The sequence below is a fragment of the Tinamus guttatus genome, unplaced genomic scaffold, assembly GCF_059628265.1.
Source record: "Tinamus guttatus ecotype Peru unplaced genomic scaffold, ASM5962826v1 Tinamus_guttatus_pri_ptg000622l, whole genome shotgun sequence".
Lineage (NCBI taxonomy): Eukaryota > Metazoa > Chordata > Aves > Tinamiformes > Tinamidae > Tinamus > Tinamus guttatus.
Genome location: NW_028289156.1, coordinates 414,136 through 433,422, shown reverse-complemented (window position 1 = coordinate 433,422; position 19,287 = coordinate 414,136). Strand labels below are relative to the sequence as shown.

The 19,287-nt window shown below is 38.1% G+C and overlaps 1 protein-coding gene across 4 annotated transcripts in view; it reads right to left on the bottom strand.

Moving 5' to 3' along the window:
- Positions 1-19,287, bottom strand: part of NFIB (nuclear factor I B) — a 165,395-nt gene that overhangs the window by 25,324 nt on the left and 120,784 nt on the right. For all 4 annotated transcript variants that reach the window (XM_010219228.2, XM_088535251.1, XM_088535250.1 and 1 more), the window contains exons 7-8: positions 10,527-10,658; positions 8,062-8,246 (exon numbers count right to left, since the gene is read on the bottom strand). In XM_010219228.2, the coding sequence (XP_010217530.2) occupies positions 8,062-8,246; positions 10,527-10,658 (317 nt within the window). The remainder of the gene's footprint in view (positions 1-8,061; positions 8,247-10,526; positions 10,659-19,287) is intronic.

Genomic DNA, 19,287 nt, shown 5'->3' with positions numbered 1-19,287 from the left:
GATGATTAACTTTTATTAGAAACTAGGAAAGAAGATTCCAAGGAATTTATGGATTAAAATGGTCAGTGTCATCAGCTTCCAAAAGCAGCCCTGTCTCCAAAGCCAGACTCAAATTAATTAAATGGACACAGCTGGAGTCCAGCACTATTTACAGCAATGTATCACCTTTTACTGTTCCCTAGCGATCTGGTCAATAGGAATGCAACAGCTCACATGGACTCCAGATTAATCCTCGTGCATATGGTCCAAAACTGTGAACCCTTTCCTTGCTGAATTACATGACAAAGGATAGCATTCGCATATAAGCCATAGTGCATTCACATATAAGCCACATTTTTCCTGTATAACACCTAACAGCAGTGCAGCACATCTCCCCACTTCATCCAAAACCAGGGTGAAATTCATACAAATACCATTCTCCTTCAACAGGCATTTTTCTGATGCTAACCAAAGCCCTCCTTCTCACATAGTTCACCATGAGAAATGGAGTACAATAAATTTTATTAAAACTTCAGTGTTTTCCCTACGGGTGTTATATATGAAAACAGAGATCAGGAACAACATTTTCACTCTTCTGAATTCTCATACACAAATGCCATTTGCAACAAACCTTCTTAAAGCATCCATACTTTTCTCCATTTTGCAAGCAGTGAATAACAGTGAAATCATTAAAAAAAAAAACCAATGTTTAAGTTACCATAAGTAGCTTGCAGCCTACAATCATAAAATATTCAAAAATAAGCCTATCATATCATTGTATCGAAGTTATTGTTTAGGCCTGTTTTCAGACTCATACTAGCATCTCTGCATTGACTTATGTCAAGCTCGCACTTGAAGGGTTATCTTTGCAAACACAAAACTTTTTTTTTTTTTTAAGTTTAGATTTTGCAGTATGGTAGTTGATACAAGACTGCACTGGAACTTAAAAATGAATCAATTATCTCATCCATGCTGACACTAATCTCCCTGGCACCTAAAGAAAATCAGCATAAGCTTGAGAACATTGCCTCCCAAGCTTGTCTCAAGTCCCTTGCTCCCATTTCTTTCAGCGTGCAGAAACAGGTCTGTAAAATTCCAGATTCTGAATGTTATTAAAAACTGTTTACTAGAAATAGCTTCTGTGATTTGTTCTCATTTTTATTTTTGCAGTTCTTTAGAAAGACTGGCTTATGAGGCATTTTAATATGAAAATACTGTAGCTGTTGGGAAAGCAATTACTTACATTATAGATTCAAATATTTGTAACATATCATTTGATACAAATTCATTTTGTCCTTTTAAAAACATGTTCTAGTTCTGGTATTCCCCGAAGAGAAACTAATGCATTACAGGTTAAAAACCAACTGCAATCATCAGCTGGGGCATCAATATGTCTATGCGATGGATTCACAAACAGAAGGATGATGCCTGAGGCACAAACCTCAAGCAAATTGCATGGAGGCAGCTGTGTTAGATAAACAAGCTGTGCATTTGACAATTGGAGAAACAAGGACATAAACACAATGCAAGTCTGGCAAATTTAGCCCTAATTTATGTGGGTATACTTTTTTTTTTTTTTTTTTTTTTTGCATTAGAGACTAATTTGATTTTAAGGGCTGCATTATATACTCCAGCTTTTAAAAAATACAGTAGCTTGAGTTTCCACGGATTAAAGCGTTCATGTGTCCAGAGCTGCAGATGCATTGCATTGTCACAACTCTAACTAAACTCAGATTAGGCAGACAGTTAATACCTTATTGCCTGTATTACACAGACTTTCAGTTAACCCTTACACTCCAAGTCTGAACACAACATTTTAACAGGTATGAGTATGGAATTTGCTGCAGCTGTCTTCACCACCAGCATTTACTAAGAGATTTATAATCAGCAACCTAATTATGATCAGGTCCTCTCAGACCTCTGTTCCCAGACTTTCCCAAACATAACCATACTTACACCTAAGACTTTTGGTTATATTTAAGGACATCTTTTTTTTTCATGTGCCCTTTCTGTATAAATAAATAAAAGAAAAAATCTTCCAGACACGACATCAAAGTTCCAACAGTAACATCTGCAGATGATGCATTCAAACCTAACAACCTAACAGAAGCTTGAAATTTATGTTCATTCACACGTATTATTGATTTTTTTTAAATGTTAAGATACATTTTCTGTTTCTATTCATACTACATTGTTTCTCAAAAACTAACACTATATTTTGAATCTTAGATGCAAATCTTCAAAAAATAATCAACAAATGCCAGAAATTATTTTACACTTGTACAAGTCCTTGGTAGATGAATGTAAGAGACTATATCAGGCATTTCAGAAAGAGATTTTGGGACTTCCACACAAAATTTTGCTACTACAGCTAGTCCTAATGCTTGAAGAACAATATACCTGCATTGAAACCAAACTTTCCCATAGAAACTCTATGTTTCTCAAAATGGTTGCCCTACCACAACTGGTAAACTGCAATCAATCTTGTCACACTGGGTTCACTGCATTTGGAAATACATTAAGTTCCTTTATACAGTTTCAGGCCCTTATAATTGTAATGCTCAGATACTACAGTGATGGGTGCCACTTCAAAATGCCTGATTGATTGAATTGTTTGTTGATAAAATTGTAGAAGATTCAGTTTTCCACATCTGTTCTCCCCACTTACAATACAAAAAAGATCTTTTGTAAAGACAACACCTATTCTGGATTTTATAATTGGCAAATGCTGCCAGCAAGTCCATGCCATTCTAAATTGGAATATACACCATGCATGAGGATTGCTTCAAAAAATTTACAAGAAGCAGGAAGATGTATCTCTTCCATTTTTCTACCTCATTCTTTCTTTTTTTTTTTTTTTTTTTGTTAATTGCACAACACCAGACCTTGCAGAGCACCAGAAGTTTTGTATAGGACACATTGATATAATGCCCCCTGCACTCATCCCTTAGTCCTCCACTGGAGGCTGTGTCATCATATGTGTGGAAGACATATCCTCAAGCATGGAGTTCATCTGCGTAATACAAAAAAGAGTATCTTTGATTGATATTCTAAGAGCCCTAGCACAAACATTGTAGAATACAGACAGTTCTTCCCCACAGTACATGGGCTCAATACTTGTTCGTTTAATAAGAAGCAAAATCGTGCAAATCGTTTTTCTGCTGTTGGATGCCATGGTAGCCAACAAGAATATCTTTTGCCTTTTATAGATCCCACTAGCAGGTCTTCCAGGGATGAATCTCACTAGAATCTCTTAGAATCTCTGCACTTGCAACTGCAGTAACGGATTGCTACAACACATCTTACACAGACCTCACTGGGAGATCCCACACAAGAGCTTCAGGTCGTGTGACATGCAGCTACCTGTCTGCTTGGAGGATAGTTAGCTTTGAGGGGAAAAAAAAAAAAAAAAGTTCTTGTCAGTTCTTGGCTGACAACATTACTTCTGTACTGGGTTTTTTTTGAGAGAAATCAAGAAATATAAGGTTCCGAATCTCACTCATTTGAAAAAGCACCCAAGAAAAGCACGATTGGTTCAGCAAATGATAGTGGTGGTCTCAGCCATAGATAACAACGAAGCAGTTAGTTAGGTGAAGAGTACTCTGGCCTCAGCCACAATTTCACCTGTGCAAAACCTAAAGTTCTTGACATCCAGCTTTTCTTTGGATATTTGTATTAATAACAGGACAAGTGTATATGACAGAAACACAGAAAAGAAAGTATCTTTGCAGACAAATGTTCATGCAGTCCAGAGACTTAAAATGGTGCATTTAATAAACTAAAAATGGGTAAATATATATATATATTATATATATATATATATATATAAAATTTACAAGTGCAATAAATCTTTAAAGTCTTTTTTAGTAGATATTGTTTAGCCAGAGCTCTCTCTTTGCCTCCTAAGTATAACTGAAAACATTGAACCTTAGTTCATTATTTTGGAGGGAATTGCAACAAAAGACTTGAAGGAAAACATTGGCCAAGAAGTTCAAAACTCTTAAACGTCAACAAATAAGGGCTATAGAACAGATACTGCATGCACATGTATTACTTATGTTGGTTTATTCTACTTGAATTGAATTCTCCTTGGAATAAATGAAAAACCCTGTGACAAGCCCAAATGGTGCCTACTCTATTCCCTCCTTCTTGCTAAATGATTGCAGCAGTGATACTGGAGAATGCCAAAGCATCTTCTTGGAGTTACTTAACAGAGCGCCTATCTTTCAATGAATAAAGGAAGAACAACCCAACCAGTTTAGAATTTTTTGTCTTCAGGTAAAGCCAAAGCCAATGAAAATTCAGCTGCAAGCTAGCCCATGCAAAGTATATTTTAAAGCCCCTGGTAACTTTCAGTGGAAAGCAGTTCACCTGGACTGTCGTACACGACAAGCTTAAGCCATTTACTGAAGCAGGCACAGGTATTCCTCCAAACCAGAAGCAGTTCTGCCATGCCACTCAGATGACCTGCATTCATCAAATTTATCAATCGTATCAGGAAAGTGATTTAATAGTAAGGTTATGTGTCCTTCAAAATGCAACTCAAAGGGCTTCCAAGACCCTCTGCTTACACAGCAGGATCCCTACAACCTTCACTGCTGAATACTCTTCCAGAAAAGGTCTGCCAAAAAAATCTCAAATATGATAGGATGTTCTTTGCCAGGATGCACCTTAATTTTTTGCTTTACCATCATTTTCTTCATCAACTTGTTTACCCTTCTTCTATATTTTATCACATCTCATTTGGGAAATGATTCCATTTAGCTCAATGGGGCATTAATTTTGGAACTTTGGGATTTTCCTTCAGCTGTACAGGGTTTTTTTTCTGTGCTTAATGACTTTTCTGGGATACTTGGAAGTTTGATTTTAATGCCGTATATTCAGGATGATTTGTGTGTGCACGCATATGTGCATACACACACAAGGCCAAATTTTCCAAGCCATAGACAAAACTGGAACATCCATCTGGAACCTTTTAAAAAGGAAATGGGTTTTCAAAATTTGAGCCAGCTTTGGAAATCTCAAGCTGCTGTACAAACAGATAAATACATTACACACATACCAGTTGATTAGTTTTTGATGAAACTTACAATGACTACCCAGTACCAATTTAACTATGAAGGGACTAGTACCTTATCATAATACACATACGTGTTCATACACACAATCTCAACCAGGAACATGTGCACCAAGCCAAGAAGAAAAGAGTTAGAATAAAAAAATAAAAAGGATTCAGCAGAACTAGCTACTTCCAGGTAGAGCAGTCCTGGAAATCACCAGTTCTATTGCTAATAAGATTCATTTCTGTTCAATATATTTGCTTATTTATTCTCCAGGCTGAACAGGGGATAAAAAGCAGATACGCATGAAACTGGAAGCCGGGGCTCTCTTTTGTTTAGAATAATCCATTGTTGCATCATTTTTCAATGCAGCCAAAGGGCCTGTTTGAACTTCCTGACTGTTCATCACACATAATTTGAAGTATTTAACATTATGTCAAGAAAATTGCCCACTGTTTCCCCTGTGGAAACCTATGTGAGCTCTATATCTTTAAACTAATTTTACTTAAAGTATTCCATTGAATAGCATGACTGTCTCACTATAATCAGTGCAGCAGTAATGTAATTAATCTCAAAATTGCTGTGGGGAGTACAAGGCATCTCAGTTGCTTGTCGTAACAATCTAAATTAGTGTATTACTGAAAGATGTTCGGGAGGAACGGTTCATTTTAGGTAAATGCTGTCAGGGTATCCATTCTTTCTATTTCTAAAGATGAAATTAAAACTATCATCATAGTTCTCTTTTTGAAATCCAAATGAATATGTTTTGAGGTGGGAAAGTATAATTAAATTTGATGTGGTATTCCTACAGATGCAGTTTTGCATTTTATAATAATTAAATTTGTTTGAATAAAAATTCATGTTTTATTTAGAAAAGAAAAACTGGTTTGGCTCAAAGCATGCCATTGTATCAGAACAATTCCCCTTTGTCACAGAAACTTCACAGAAAACTGCTCTTTCTTTCCTAAGGAAAAAAAAATCTTGCTATTTTACTGTTTTGTACAGCCATCCTGTAACTACTCTATTAGGAGAGATTTTTTGATCGAGCATGTGGATCCTCTAATGTAGGGCATACCTCAGAGGTGAACATTAAAGAATTAAATTTTAAATGGATTCCATTAATAACAGTGATTAATGATAATAAATTGTAGAGAACTGCTGGTGCAGATGACCAGAATCCCATATTTGGTGGTGTTAACCCTGTCCTCTCTTTTCAAGAACAAAATCAAACATCAAATTAAATGCAAAACATTACCCTAATGAAAGGTTATGAAAGGTGACAAAGTGGTATATTGAAGATGGTTTGGCCTGTTTCCCCTTGGGTGTCACAACACAAGAATCAAAAATATTTTTAGTTTGCCACTACTCTGAAAGCACCAGCAGAGTAAAACTCTTCTTTGGAGGTTAAGGGATTAATTTTTTAACTGCAGATTAAAAACCAAGAGAGTACGTTCTTTTCAGGAAAAGGGTTGAAAGTTTCTGCCATATTAATACACTTTGCAATATTACCGTCAACTGTCTGAAACAAAGTCAGATACTTCATTTAGATGTTGCATTTTTTCACTGGTGATATGAAGGAAAATACTCAACAATTTAGTGAGGCTGTCACCTAATCTGCTCTTTTAATGTATAAGAAATCAAAATGTAAGTAAAACAAGCACTGAATAATTAAAGAAATGCATAACACTAAGGGTCTGATTTTAATTTGCATACTTTTCCCTTAATAGTGCCTAATTAAGACATCAGTTAAAAAAAAAATCCAATCGAACTCCAAGATTTTCTGCACTGAATTAACACTAAGGACTTTTAATGGATGTCTTAATTAGACTTTGTTATTCATGGAAATTTTACACAAATTAAAATCAGGTCCTGCATGCACTGTTCCCAGCTGAATCTCAGCAGAAAATGCTATATGGGACTGAAAGATTTTTAATCTGTGCACAGACAGCAATTTGTAGTTTAAAGCTGACATACTCTCTTTTCACTTTTTTTCTTTTTTTAGTTGCATTTGCACTGATATTTTAGCCAACAAAAATCACACTCCATTTGAAGTAAGGTGTGGATCTAAGGACTGACAGCGTGTTTTAAATGTGCAAAAAGTCATGCAGCCAGACCAGAGCTTTGGCCAGTGGCCACAGTGACCTTCTGAGCAGCCCAGAGGGGCTTTATTTGTCTTTCAGCACAGAAACTTTGGTGCAGTCTCAACATCTATTGCTCTTGTATCTGCAATGCCCACTGAAGGGCCGGTCGCTTCTTGTAAATAGTGTTATCGCAACGATCCCTACGCCCCCTGTAAGGCTTCCATAGAGAAGCAGTTCCTGGTTGCAGGATAACCTGAGCACTGTCGCCTCAGTTTGCATTCCCAAACTCTCCCGAGAATGCGCTAGAGCACATGCTGCACTCCAGACAAGGCAGCAAAACAGACACTGGGCTGAGCAGCACAGATTGCATTACACTGACACTGGAAATACTCCAAGTATTGACCGACCAAGATTCAACTAGCAGCTTATCCTATACTGCAGATCACAGGTTAATGCTATGTGCCAATACTGTTGTGGAAAGCAGTTTTGCACAGAGCATTCACAGATTACTTCGCTAACGAAAACCACATTAATTTCCCATATCAGAAACATGCCTGATTCAGCACAGCAGTCAGAAGCTGAGCTGCTGCTGCACATTCTTTGCAAAATGAAGGAAAAACAAGGCTGTAGGTCCATGCCATACTCACCACAGCCCAGTTTTGCACCTGGGCAAAGAACTGCCGGGCGCCTGAGGAGAACTCAAGCATCGCCCTACCAGCGCTTGCCTTGAACGTGGGTCTGCGGATGTACCTTCCTGCCCACGTACTCAGGTGCCCATCCATGGTGGACATGCCTGACCTGAGCCCTTCACTCAACCTCGTTTAAGGGCAAAGCGTGCGGAATCGCTTGCCTTGTACCTCCCGCTTGCTCTGAGCCCGGAGCCAGCGAGACACTCAAGCACACATTCCTGGCAGGAGCTCCTCTGAAGCATCTTACAGTACCTGGCTGGTCTGCGGGCTGGACGGGTCGTAGGAAGGTACGTAATTCTTCAGCGTATCCTGAGGATTCAGGTGCGGAGGGTATCTGATGGTCGGGTGTGAGAAGTAGCTAGATGGGGCAGGAGGGAGGATAGCTTGTGCTGGAAACGGCAATGGCGACGGCGGAGGCGGAGTTCGAGTTGAGATGACTGTGGGAGACAGAATAAAATTAAATAATCACTTTGCATCTTGTTTCATCTAAAATGTTTCACCTCTGCATTACAGCAAGAAAAATAAACCAGCCCACTGCACTCCTGCCTCACGAGACTTTACAGAAAAACTTCTACATCCTCCTCTCGCATCATCTCAGACAACGGGATGGGCTGCTGTTCGCAGTTCATAAACTCTGCGTTTTGCTTTGGTTTTGTGGGTTTGGTCATTATATTATTTCATTTTTCCTTGAAGATAATAATGATTATCCAGCATAAAAGACAACCGACTTCCAAAGTTTTCCTCTGTGCAGCCCAAATACATTAAACAAATATTCTACTAAATAAGTAAAAACCTACCCACAACAATCCAACAGAGGAGAACAAAGTCACTAAGTCCTAAGAAAGAGCTAGTCACTCCTCACTGTATTGTACTCTACCTGCCTCATGTGGGGAGGCAGCAACAACTAGTAGGCAATAATGCCATGAATAATTAGTTGACCTTTGTCAAAATGCTAATGAACATTCAACTTCAGGGCCTGGGAAACCATGCCATCCAAAGAAAATACCCCTGGCAAACAAAAAGGCATCTATATTTTTCTTTGCATTCTCCCTCTTCCCAGCCCCTACAAACACACAGTCTCTATCTGTAGACTATATGTAAAGTCTAAATAACCAGCAATGCTTTCCCAGTAAAAGGAATGTACAGAATGTTCTGCTACCGCTGAGCTGTCGAGCTGCAAGCAGGAGCATCGCTCCACCACGCTACACAATAATTCACATTATTATACCCTTACTACACTGCAAAAAAAAGCGGGGGGGGAAGCATTTTGCATATCTTCAGTTATTTTCAGCTTTATAACAAGTTTTAAATGTTTTTTTTTTTTTTTTTGAGCTGAGAACAAGTGAAAGTTAGCCTAGGAAGAAATGTCTGTAGACATGTTTCAAAGTCGCTATACTTTGTAGTCAAAATCCTGAAAATCTCCAGTCAGTTCTCACTAAGATAATAGAATAGGGTGCCCTGAATGGAGATCAGGTGTCCTGGCAAGTAAAAGTAAATAGCTCCCATACAGAATAAGATAGGACTGCCACTGAAATACACCTGAAAATATACACTAAAGCAGATATAAAAATCTACACATAAGTGAGGTTAGGAACAAAAAGTAATTATAGAAGTTTCTTACTTGACAGACTTGTCTTACTTAAAAGACAGTCACACCAGCTCAGTTTAATCACAAAACATTAGTCACCCTGACATGTGAGAGCTATGCAAAACAAACACAAGCGAACAGAAATTTACCCTTTCTGTCCACGCACCATCTCTGATGTGATTAAGCATTTTCTGATGGTAGAATCAGAATTTTTATAGAGATTGGAATGAATCCAGACTGACTTTTAGATCACAGAGTAAATGGATGATGAAGGGAAAAAAAAAAAACAAACCCTGTCATATAAATTGAAAGATAGAAATTCAAAATCACAAGGAAATTACAGAATTACAACACGACTTGTTACAGAGAGGAATAATCCTGAAAGCTGCTTTTCTCCTCCAAGTGCCCAAGACAGCAAATACTGTATCCCTTTATACACAGTTTGCAAGGAGAAATGATGAGCCACTGAGAGGAGATTCCTTAGTGTCAAACCATAGTTTGAAGAATCAGGGTCACTCTCACCTCTAAAATTGAACAGACCATGCAGCTGGAATTTCCCTGTTATTCCTGATAAGCCTTAATGAGAGCTTGTAGGCCATCACATTTCAAGTGTCTTCTTCACTCTTTAAGTGAAAGTTGCACTATGGATTTCAGGAAATAGGTGATGAAAAATATTTGTCAGGTCTCTGCCTCTCTGGATAGTGTTCAAAAGAAGCAGTGACACCTATTTCACTGCATCACACATTCAACACGATCGTGACTTCTCTACGGCATGTAAATGCAATTCAGTCATAACAACAATAACAGAAGAGGATGAAGTGGAAGGAGTAAAGACAGGGATGTTCTTTCCTCTTTCATTTTCTTTGTGCAATCTACAGCCCTTTTTTTTTTTTTACTAGCTATCCTAAGTGCTTTCAGCGACTTGCAACAGTCAAGCTACCTGCGACGAGTTTAATGAGCATTTCTGCAAGGATCTCTCAACCTCTACAACGTATTTATCTCCTTTCCAGCCTCAGAAGTGAAATATTTGGTGGCAGGTCTCCAAGAAAATCTACGCAAATGCCATCAGACTATAGGAAAGAGGTAGAGACCAAACAAAAGGGAGGAATTCCTCCTGCACATCTCTCACCACTGTGTGCAACTCCTGGTATTCCTGGGTGGTGATGCTGGGGAAAAGTGCTCAGTCTTGGTGAAGAATCCTGGGGAGATGTAGGACTAAACAAAGGCTTTTCAGGTTTCTTCATTGTAGGAGATGACATATCTGCAAGAGAGAAGCAACATTAGCTTAGACATGAGCTTAAGAGCCCTGTGTTACATCTCAGGACACATCATTTTGTAAACTGAATAAATTTATTTTTACTGTTCTTACATAAATATTGTTTGGTGATCCAACTCCCCTATGGCCAATAAACTAATTTTAAACTATTGCCTTCCAACTTGAGAATGAAAAATAATCTACTAACTGGTCTTTGTCCTGTAAAACAGAAACTACATTCCTTGCATACCAGACAAGCCAAATAGTGAAGAAACACATGCCTTCGGAACCTCCTCCGACACATTTCCACTCCACGGAACACCACCAAGTCATTTGCTCCTTCAACAGCCGCATAATCTTTATTGTGTTTTTTAATGGAACACCTACGGTCAGGTGTGTAGGGTAACTGCCATACATATGTCTCCTTTTCACATGCCTTTTTATGGTATTTATTATTTTGTTATTTCAAAACCCATCCCTTATCCTCCCCAAAAGAGCAGTGAAACAATGTAACCTTCCTAAGCAAAAAGGATGCTTAAACTTCTTTTTCATATTTTCCATGTCTCAAGGAGGGCCTTCCCACCTCTTCCTTCCAGTTTCCCTATCAAGAAAAACATCTCCTCTAGAGCCCACTGCATGTAGGTAACATGATAGCAGAGGCAAATGAATTATTTCTACCAAACAGGATTATCGGTATTGCATAACACAATCTTAAATTAATTAAAAAACTTTTAGAGTACTTTGCACTGAATTAAATTATTCCAAAGTTAATTATAACATTTATTTATTTTAGGACACACATCAGGATTGTAGATGGTTCAATTTCAAATCAATGGGACTAGCTGATGCTTGAAGGGCAGTTCATTTCATAAGTACTTCATTGGACTGGGGCCACGTTGCAGCTGACCTTCCTACACGGACCATACTACTCTTAGCCTTAAGTGCTTTTGGCACTTCTCGTATTGGTGCATTGCGCTTGTGCTGTGCTATTCCTGGGGACACTAAATCTTTTGGGAAGTTGCAGATAGGCCCATGCTGAGTAACGGGACTGCCCTTCCAAAAACAAATTCACCGAGTACTTTCTGAACCTGCTGCAGCTTCAGTGTGGGTTTTCACCCCAAAGCAGGGCCTCCCACACAGAGGGACCACTTGGCCTCTCTGACACTCTATTATCTATTTTTATTATCCTTATACTGACTTAAGGGTTTTTTTACGTTATCAAGGCACTGAGTGCTGGCAGAGATACCTCTAGCCATCTTAGACAAATTCAGTAAACAAACTCTTGTTACGAGATAAAATGGGGGATATTTTCTGTATTTGAATTTATCAGCAGAGAGCAAAGACAACCTTACTAAATGGTTACACTTTCAGTAAAAGTCATTTACTCTGCTTTGCTGTAGAAACTCTTTTTAAAACTGCATTTTAAAAACTGAGTTTTGCACAGGTATCCCATGATAAAAGACACGTTAATTCTGGAATGATTTTCAAATATCTCATTGTGTTTTTATTTTGCACTCAAGTGACAGCCTTAGCTTCTTTATTTAAGTTTCATCTAAGAGGAGTAAACTTCTCATACCTCCGCAGGGCAAAATTAACCAGCTTTTGTCTTTGTACTGTGGTCCTCTATGCGCCCAATCTTCCCTTGCAAAAAACATTCCAGTGTGCCTGCTAGCTTGTGGTTTCAGCCTTCCACTGTCACTCCATGTCCAAGAAAAGCAGCCACAGAACTTACTTATTGGTAACCAAATACCTCAGTAAAACTCTTTTGGGGACTGAGATGGGTAATACTACATATAGAGTATCACAAAAGAGAGGGAGTAAAAACAGTTGAATTTTAATCCTAATTCGAAGTGCTGCAGCTAAGTCTCCCTAAAGAATGAACAAGACAGGGGCTGGAGGTAAAGGATCTTTCACTTATGTAAAGCCTGCACCTAGCAAAAGACCTCACAGAAGAAAAAAATGTCTAGCTCCTGAAGTTCTGCACATGTCCGCAGAGAAGATCTCTGGAGTGCAGCAGAGATTTAATTTGGTTAGTGACTGTTAGTTCATTAAACAAGCAAAGGCTGTTATGTTTGTCAAAGCCAAAATATTTTAATTGCTGAAAGAAGAATGCTATACGAAGTGCGATGTAATCCGAGTATCCATTAGCCCCCCAGTGGTATCACTAATTTGAAAAGACTTTACTGTAGAGAGGATTGGTGATTACTGTAGACCTTGCATTTTGTTTTAAGCTTTGTCTTATTTATTTCTCTTACTGCCAGAAAAAAATATATAACTATGGTCAGTATAAATTACAAAGCCAATACAATGAACTTCCTCACCAAGGTGAGTGCCAACTGGTAGTCAATAATACAAAATTAGGGACTGGCAGAGAAATATTCATTACTTGCAAAACCAGAGACTTTTCGACGTACATCACGCAGCTCACCACAAGGTAATTCCATGTCATATATAGCATATGCAAATTCAGGGGAGTTTAGAGGAAAGGCAGCAGCCTCTTTGTTAAAACAATGTACCAACATCACATTGTGAAGTCATTCCACAGCCTCTTCCCCGGCTTGTTCTCCCCGTGTATGCACTGACATCATAATGAAGCATTCATGTCCTATTCACAGTGGAATAACAGATGCAGCCTATAGAGGTGCCAGAACAATAACTGTTTGTGTAGGTTATGAAGAAAGACTTGCAGTGGTCTCCTTTTGACCAAGAGAGTAGGCTTACAGCTTTAGTAACAAACCACACAAATTACACTTTGGAGAATAACCAGTTATAAAAACAAAAACTTAAAAAGGCACAAAAAGGCCAAGTGGTTTTCCACTGTCTTTAATTTTGCTCCTAAAAAATAACAGTGCCTTCAATAAAGCAGAATGAGTTAAGGCAACAGTGAGACTTCATATAATTTCACCAGCAGCTTCAACAAAACAGAAATTGTATATTGTTCTCATTTTAGAACATATCTGCTTTTTTCCACACCATGAGATACAGTCTAGTTGCTAGATACAGCTTAATTATATGCTGATAACTAATAAGTGGCAGAGGTCACAGAAACAGGTGATTTGTCTTTATGTCTGTGTCAGAGTTTCAGAAGTGAAATTCCGATCCTTATTGCTTTGAGAATGAAAGTAAAACAGCTTCAACTATGATTTATTTTCAGATTTTTGGAAAAATGTTAAGTGTACGTGAAAAGAAGAAAGAAGCCAAAAGCAGTTGGATAAAGTTATCAGAAGGTCAACATTAATCAGAACGCACTGTGTCCTGTCCTGCCTAGAATTTTCGCCAAATGTGAAAAACAGATTACATTTTTAAAAAATTCCCAGTGTTGTTCCAAATCACTCTTTCCTGTATGCTGGTATTACCATGGAGATCTAGGATGTATGCACCCAAATGGTGGCATGATACAAACTGCAAAGCATCACATAAAAGATATACATGCTTATGCAAACAAAAAGGGTTAGATCAACTCATCTCCCAACAAGGTAATTCCATCTACACAGGCAGAGGAGTGCTGCTGTGAAGCTCAGCGTATGTAGCCTGCTCATCAGCAGCTTGCACAAATGGTGCTCCAGATGCGTATCTGCTCAAGACAGCCCAAGGCAACAATTTTGATCAATTCTAATGTGATAAAATGCTGCAGGGAAAGTGTGCAGAAACATGTTTACGTCAGCCTTTAATTAAACGGTTGCTCACTTCCAAAGGACCTTAGGAAACACTAATGAGACATAAGTTTTGTCAATTTCCTCATCAAAGCAAAGACCCTCTTCCTCAGCCTGATGCAGCTTGTCATCCAAGCATCTCCCTGGATAAACGTTGCATGGTACCCCAAGCAGCAAGCCACCTGTCAGGAGGAGTTTACTGGAATCCAGAGGTGATCCAGGACAAGTTCAAACATCCACCTGCCTGCTTCTGGACCTCTGATCTGCTTTCTGGTGCAATGCTGCAATGTTGCTGCTTTTCTTTTTTCTTGCTCATGACACTCATGCTGAGTAGCAGAATAAGAAGAAATAAACAAATACCAAATCTGTTCTAATCCAATTTATTCTTTATCTCTTCTTATTAATATATTTTCTACAGCTTAATTTCACCAGTCTTTCTTTACAAGGTACACTCCTGTAGACAGCAATCTGTTAAGATTCATTTACAACTCATTAGCGTAGCATTGCCTCCAGAGAAATCAAGATAAATCCATGTTCAACTTACTGTTCATACAACTGGAGTGAAAGCAGGAAAGCTATGGGGTCCATAGCATTACTGGTGCACTGTAAAAGACACCTATTCATGTCTTAGTTTTAAAGAAACAAATAATTTCCCAGAGGTAGCATATTAGGGTTAATTTCTGCTGTCAGAGAATACCGTGCACACTGCATTCAGCTGGGCTTCACCTTCACCTGCTTCACATGTGCAGTAGGTGCTAAACACATATGAAGGCCTATTAACATTTTGAATTCATGGCTGTAAGAGGATGACAACTCATGCCCACTCTACCCAGCACAGTAAGTTTTGCTTTACATCAGAGCAATCAGAATAAATCCGCTCAGAGTAACCAAATTTTGGAGGTGCTGAGCCTGACTCCTTCAATGTTAGAGGCACTCAGCATCTCTCTCTTCCGCAGGCCTTGTTAAGACACTTAACACAGAATATTTGCACCTGAGTTACTTAACAGGACAGCTGCCTCCCATGCATATTAAAAAAAAAGGACATAGTCTGTCCCCAAGGACTTGGAATTGGGGCTGCATGAAAAGCAAGAGTGTAGGAATCCAAAACATTTAAAATCATTTATCCTCTTCACGCAAAAGAAATTGTGACTTTTTTGTGTGAATAAACGTCAGAGAAGGACAGATGCGCCTGAACAGCTTGATGCCTGAGATACTCGAAGCCTGGGACAGAGAAGCACCTGCCTACATTCCTGTTCAGCATCAGGCAGAGATCAGGCTTCGCATATGGTCCTCCCACGTCCCAAGTCTATATACTAACCATCTGTTTGTTAGTTAATCTGGGTTCTGTTGTTCCCACCATAAATTTTATCTTGGACCAGAGAGAAACCTTCCTAATACTTCCTAATATTGAAAAGATTCCTTTATTTCTATGAAATATATATATATATATATTTTTTTTCCAGTCTGGAAAATCAATAAAACACTCTAGATCGGTTATGTTTGGTGACTTTCTGAGACACATACAGCAGCTCTCACTATGAAGTTTCTCTTTTGAGAGAAACCATGACGTCTTAGATGTAGATAGATACACATATTGCATAGCAGCTGTGAGCTCTGAATTTAAGGAGCAGCGTGAGTGAGAGTTTGAAGAGAGAGGGATGCTCTCTTCACGTCTAAAAGCATCATATCAATATTACTTTTGCTTCTTCATCAGCTACAGGAAAACATTTTATATATGCACATTTCATGTTTCAATGGCTTTGGTAATCTCCCACCCTTGGTCAACCCACTGAGTTCCAATGTTATTTTCACAGGCATACCTCCAATATTGAGCAATGCATCCTATCAGATCATGACACTGTTTTTCCTGCCACCATCCTTCCCCTAGGCTAATCAAAAAACTTGTTGCACTGTTTTGCCATTTCACACCAGGTAAAACATTTCATTCTGCTATGCTTCGTGTTCAGTGGTGGAAGGCCAAAGACAAGAAACTAGACAGCTTTCTTCAATGCTGTTTTCAGTACTGGAAGCTGGAGAGCAAAACACTACAACATTGAAATTCAAAGAAATAAGGGCAAAACAAGAATCAATCTTTTAGAACAACTGAGTTACCTCTTGCTTCATTCTCAATTAACTATTCTCAAATAAATTTCATTATTTTTTCCAGTACTCCAAAAATACTTATATACCTAAGAGAAATAAGCGATGCAAGAAATTTCAGCCTATCAAAACACTATAAAAGCCAGAAATCCTTTAAAAGGAGAAAACATGTAATTCTTTTCATCCTTACCCACAGCCAAACTTGAAAAGTACTGATTTTCATTGCCAGTCTGCTGCTCTGTCCAACCCTTACATTTTGCGGGATGTATTAACTGTATTTTCCTTTCATAAACAGAAAGCTGTTCAGACAGAAAGTAGAAGGGCTGTGTCTACATGCCCTTGTATCTGCCACGACACAGGAAAACTAGAAAGGTCTCTGTATAAACAAGTAGTAGGACACATTTTATTGTTTTGTGCAATTAACTGCACAAAACAAGTAAAGTAACAAGTAAATTTTTTTTTATATGTTATCCAGATTTTCATGAACATAAAGTAAAACAACTCTATATAGTTCTGGAAATTTTAAAAATATGTATGCCAGCATTTGAAAAATAAAATTCCAGTGTACTATTATTTAGGTTAGGGTACTTAAAACTCTCCATACATATTTCTTTAGAAACAACATTACTTAAAACTTTCCATACATATTTCTTTAGAAACAACATTTCATGTTTTTTTTTAAATTAGTTAAGTCTAATACAATTTAAAAACCAGGAAAAGAGGGAAGATATAGATGCCAAATTACATCACTAATATTGAATACATACACATTAAAAGACACCCACATCCCAAAGTAATTTTCAAGAAAACGTTAACAGTAGGATGGGACATACATCCTGACCCATGACTGTTGTTTGACAATGTCATATGACATGTGGATAATTAACAAAAAGCATCAAGGATTTTATTCCTCTTTATGTTTATGTCTGTGACCTCTAATACTAGGCTAACTCTTGCAAACTCCTGCAAGAAGAGATCGGCAGTAATTCCTATCCTGAAGACCAATAACTTGCTTCATCAGAAGGAAGAAGTAAATCTAGCAGGGAATCATATAAGGATTATATGCTATGCAGAACAACTGTGCAAGGGCTGCCTTGTGAGTAGAAAAATACCATTTTTCCCAAGGCAGCAGCCTGTTGGCACAAAGCTGGCCAACCTTCCTCACCCAGTGAGCCACACACGGCAAGTGCAGCAGACACGTCCCCACCAGCGCTGCAACGAGTCAGGGGGTGGCTGGACATGGCCTTGCCCCTGCTTCCCAAAACTCAGCACTGAGCTCATGCAGCCACCACTCTGTGCGTGAGCGCAGAGCACGGGATGGCTCGGGATGGCTCGGGATCAGCGCTCATTGCTTGATTACCTGCTAGAAATGGGTTAGAAGCTGCAATGAGTGATGCTCCCTTCAGGAAAAAAAAAAAAAAAAAAGGTAGTGGGTAGAAAGTGTCAGACTAAAAATATTTACTACTGCTACTGAAAATGTGCTACAATAGATACCCACAGTCATTTCCAAATCCCTATGAGGCCTAAAGTACTCTGAACTGACACAAATAACCTTAGCTAGTTACTTCAGGTTACTTTAGGTATTTGACTTTGCACTTCAGAAATAGATTGGACCATTTCATCACTGATGAATCATTCTTAAGAGATTTAGTTACAGTACATATCCGTGATAAAAGAGCATTATGGGAGACTATAAGAAAATCTCATTAAAAAGCCAAACACATTATACCAGCTTTAGAGTACATTTTAGTCATTTATTAAATTATCCTACAGAAAGTCATCCAAACTCCAAGAAAAACTGCATAACTGCAGCATCTTATTAATATAGAAAATCCAAGGAACTTGGCCTAGTAAAAGAAATCAATATTATAACCTTAACTGCAAAAGACAGATATATATTCATGATTTCTAACATGATAGGATTAAAGAGGCATTTGAGATAAAATAATTTAAGGGAAGCTCTTGATTTAGAAGCATTTAAATTTTTATTGCTATTATAGTCCATATTTGTAATAGTCTAGGATGGTTTAATAGATGTGATACATTAATTAAATAATAGATCCATCTGGGGAACAGTTGGGAACTGAGATAAAATCTTTAACTCACACTTAAACATACGACTTTGAGCAAGTTTGATGTGGTTTGCAGGAAAGCAGTAGAGAAAAGAGAAATGGAGAACCTTTTCAGATGTATTAATATATATAACCTAGAAACAGAACATCTATTAATAATGATGAAAAGGGGAGAGGCCCAGAAAAATTACAGCATTTGGCCTAGGTTCCTTTTTGTCCATCTCATAAATGTACCATGATTGGTGAAAAGACAATGCAGACATCTATGCTTCAGGGAGCACTCAGTATCTTTTCTTTTTTGTGGGGGAAAGATGTTGCTAAAATATCCTGAACCATGTAGAACAGGTCAATACAAAAAAAAAATGTTGGTCTTACAACTTCTGAGAGCTGAAGAATCTAATCAGCTTTAAAAATACCAATGAAACTTCTTTTTCAACGACATTGGAATAAGAGAATTACACATAATAGCCCCTCATTATCTTATCTTCATATATACATTGTACCACTAACTTCAGTTAGAGAACTTTCCAAGGAAACAGGACGTTGTTAGAGCATAAAGATCTTCACCAAAATAAGACTGCATACATACAAAATGTATGTATGAGAAACATCCTTTTGCACTTATGCTCTCTGTTGATACATGAGAGATGCATATGCTAGCCCTGAGAGCATTCAACTCACTAATCACACACAGAAAATATTAAACAATAGTCCTCGTCATAACGTAATTTTCAAAATAAAAGACAAAGAACCTATAATAAGGTTTTGTTACAATGACTTTATTAAGCAAATAACAGCCATTTAGAAGAA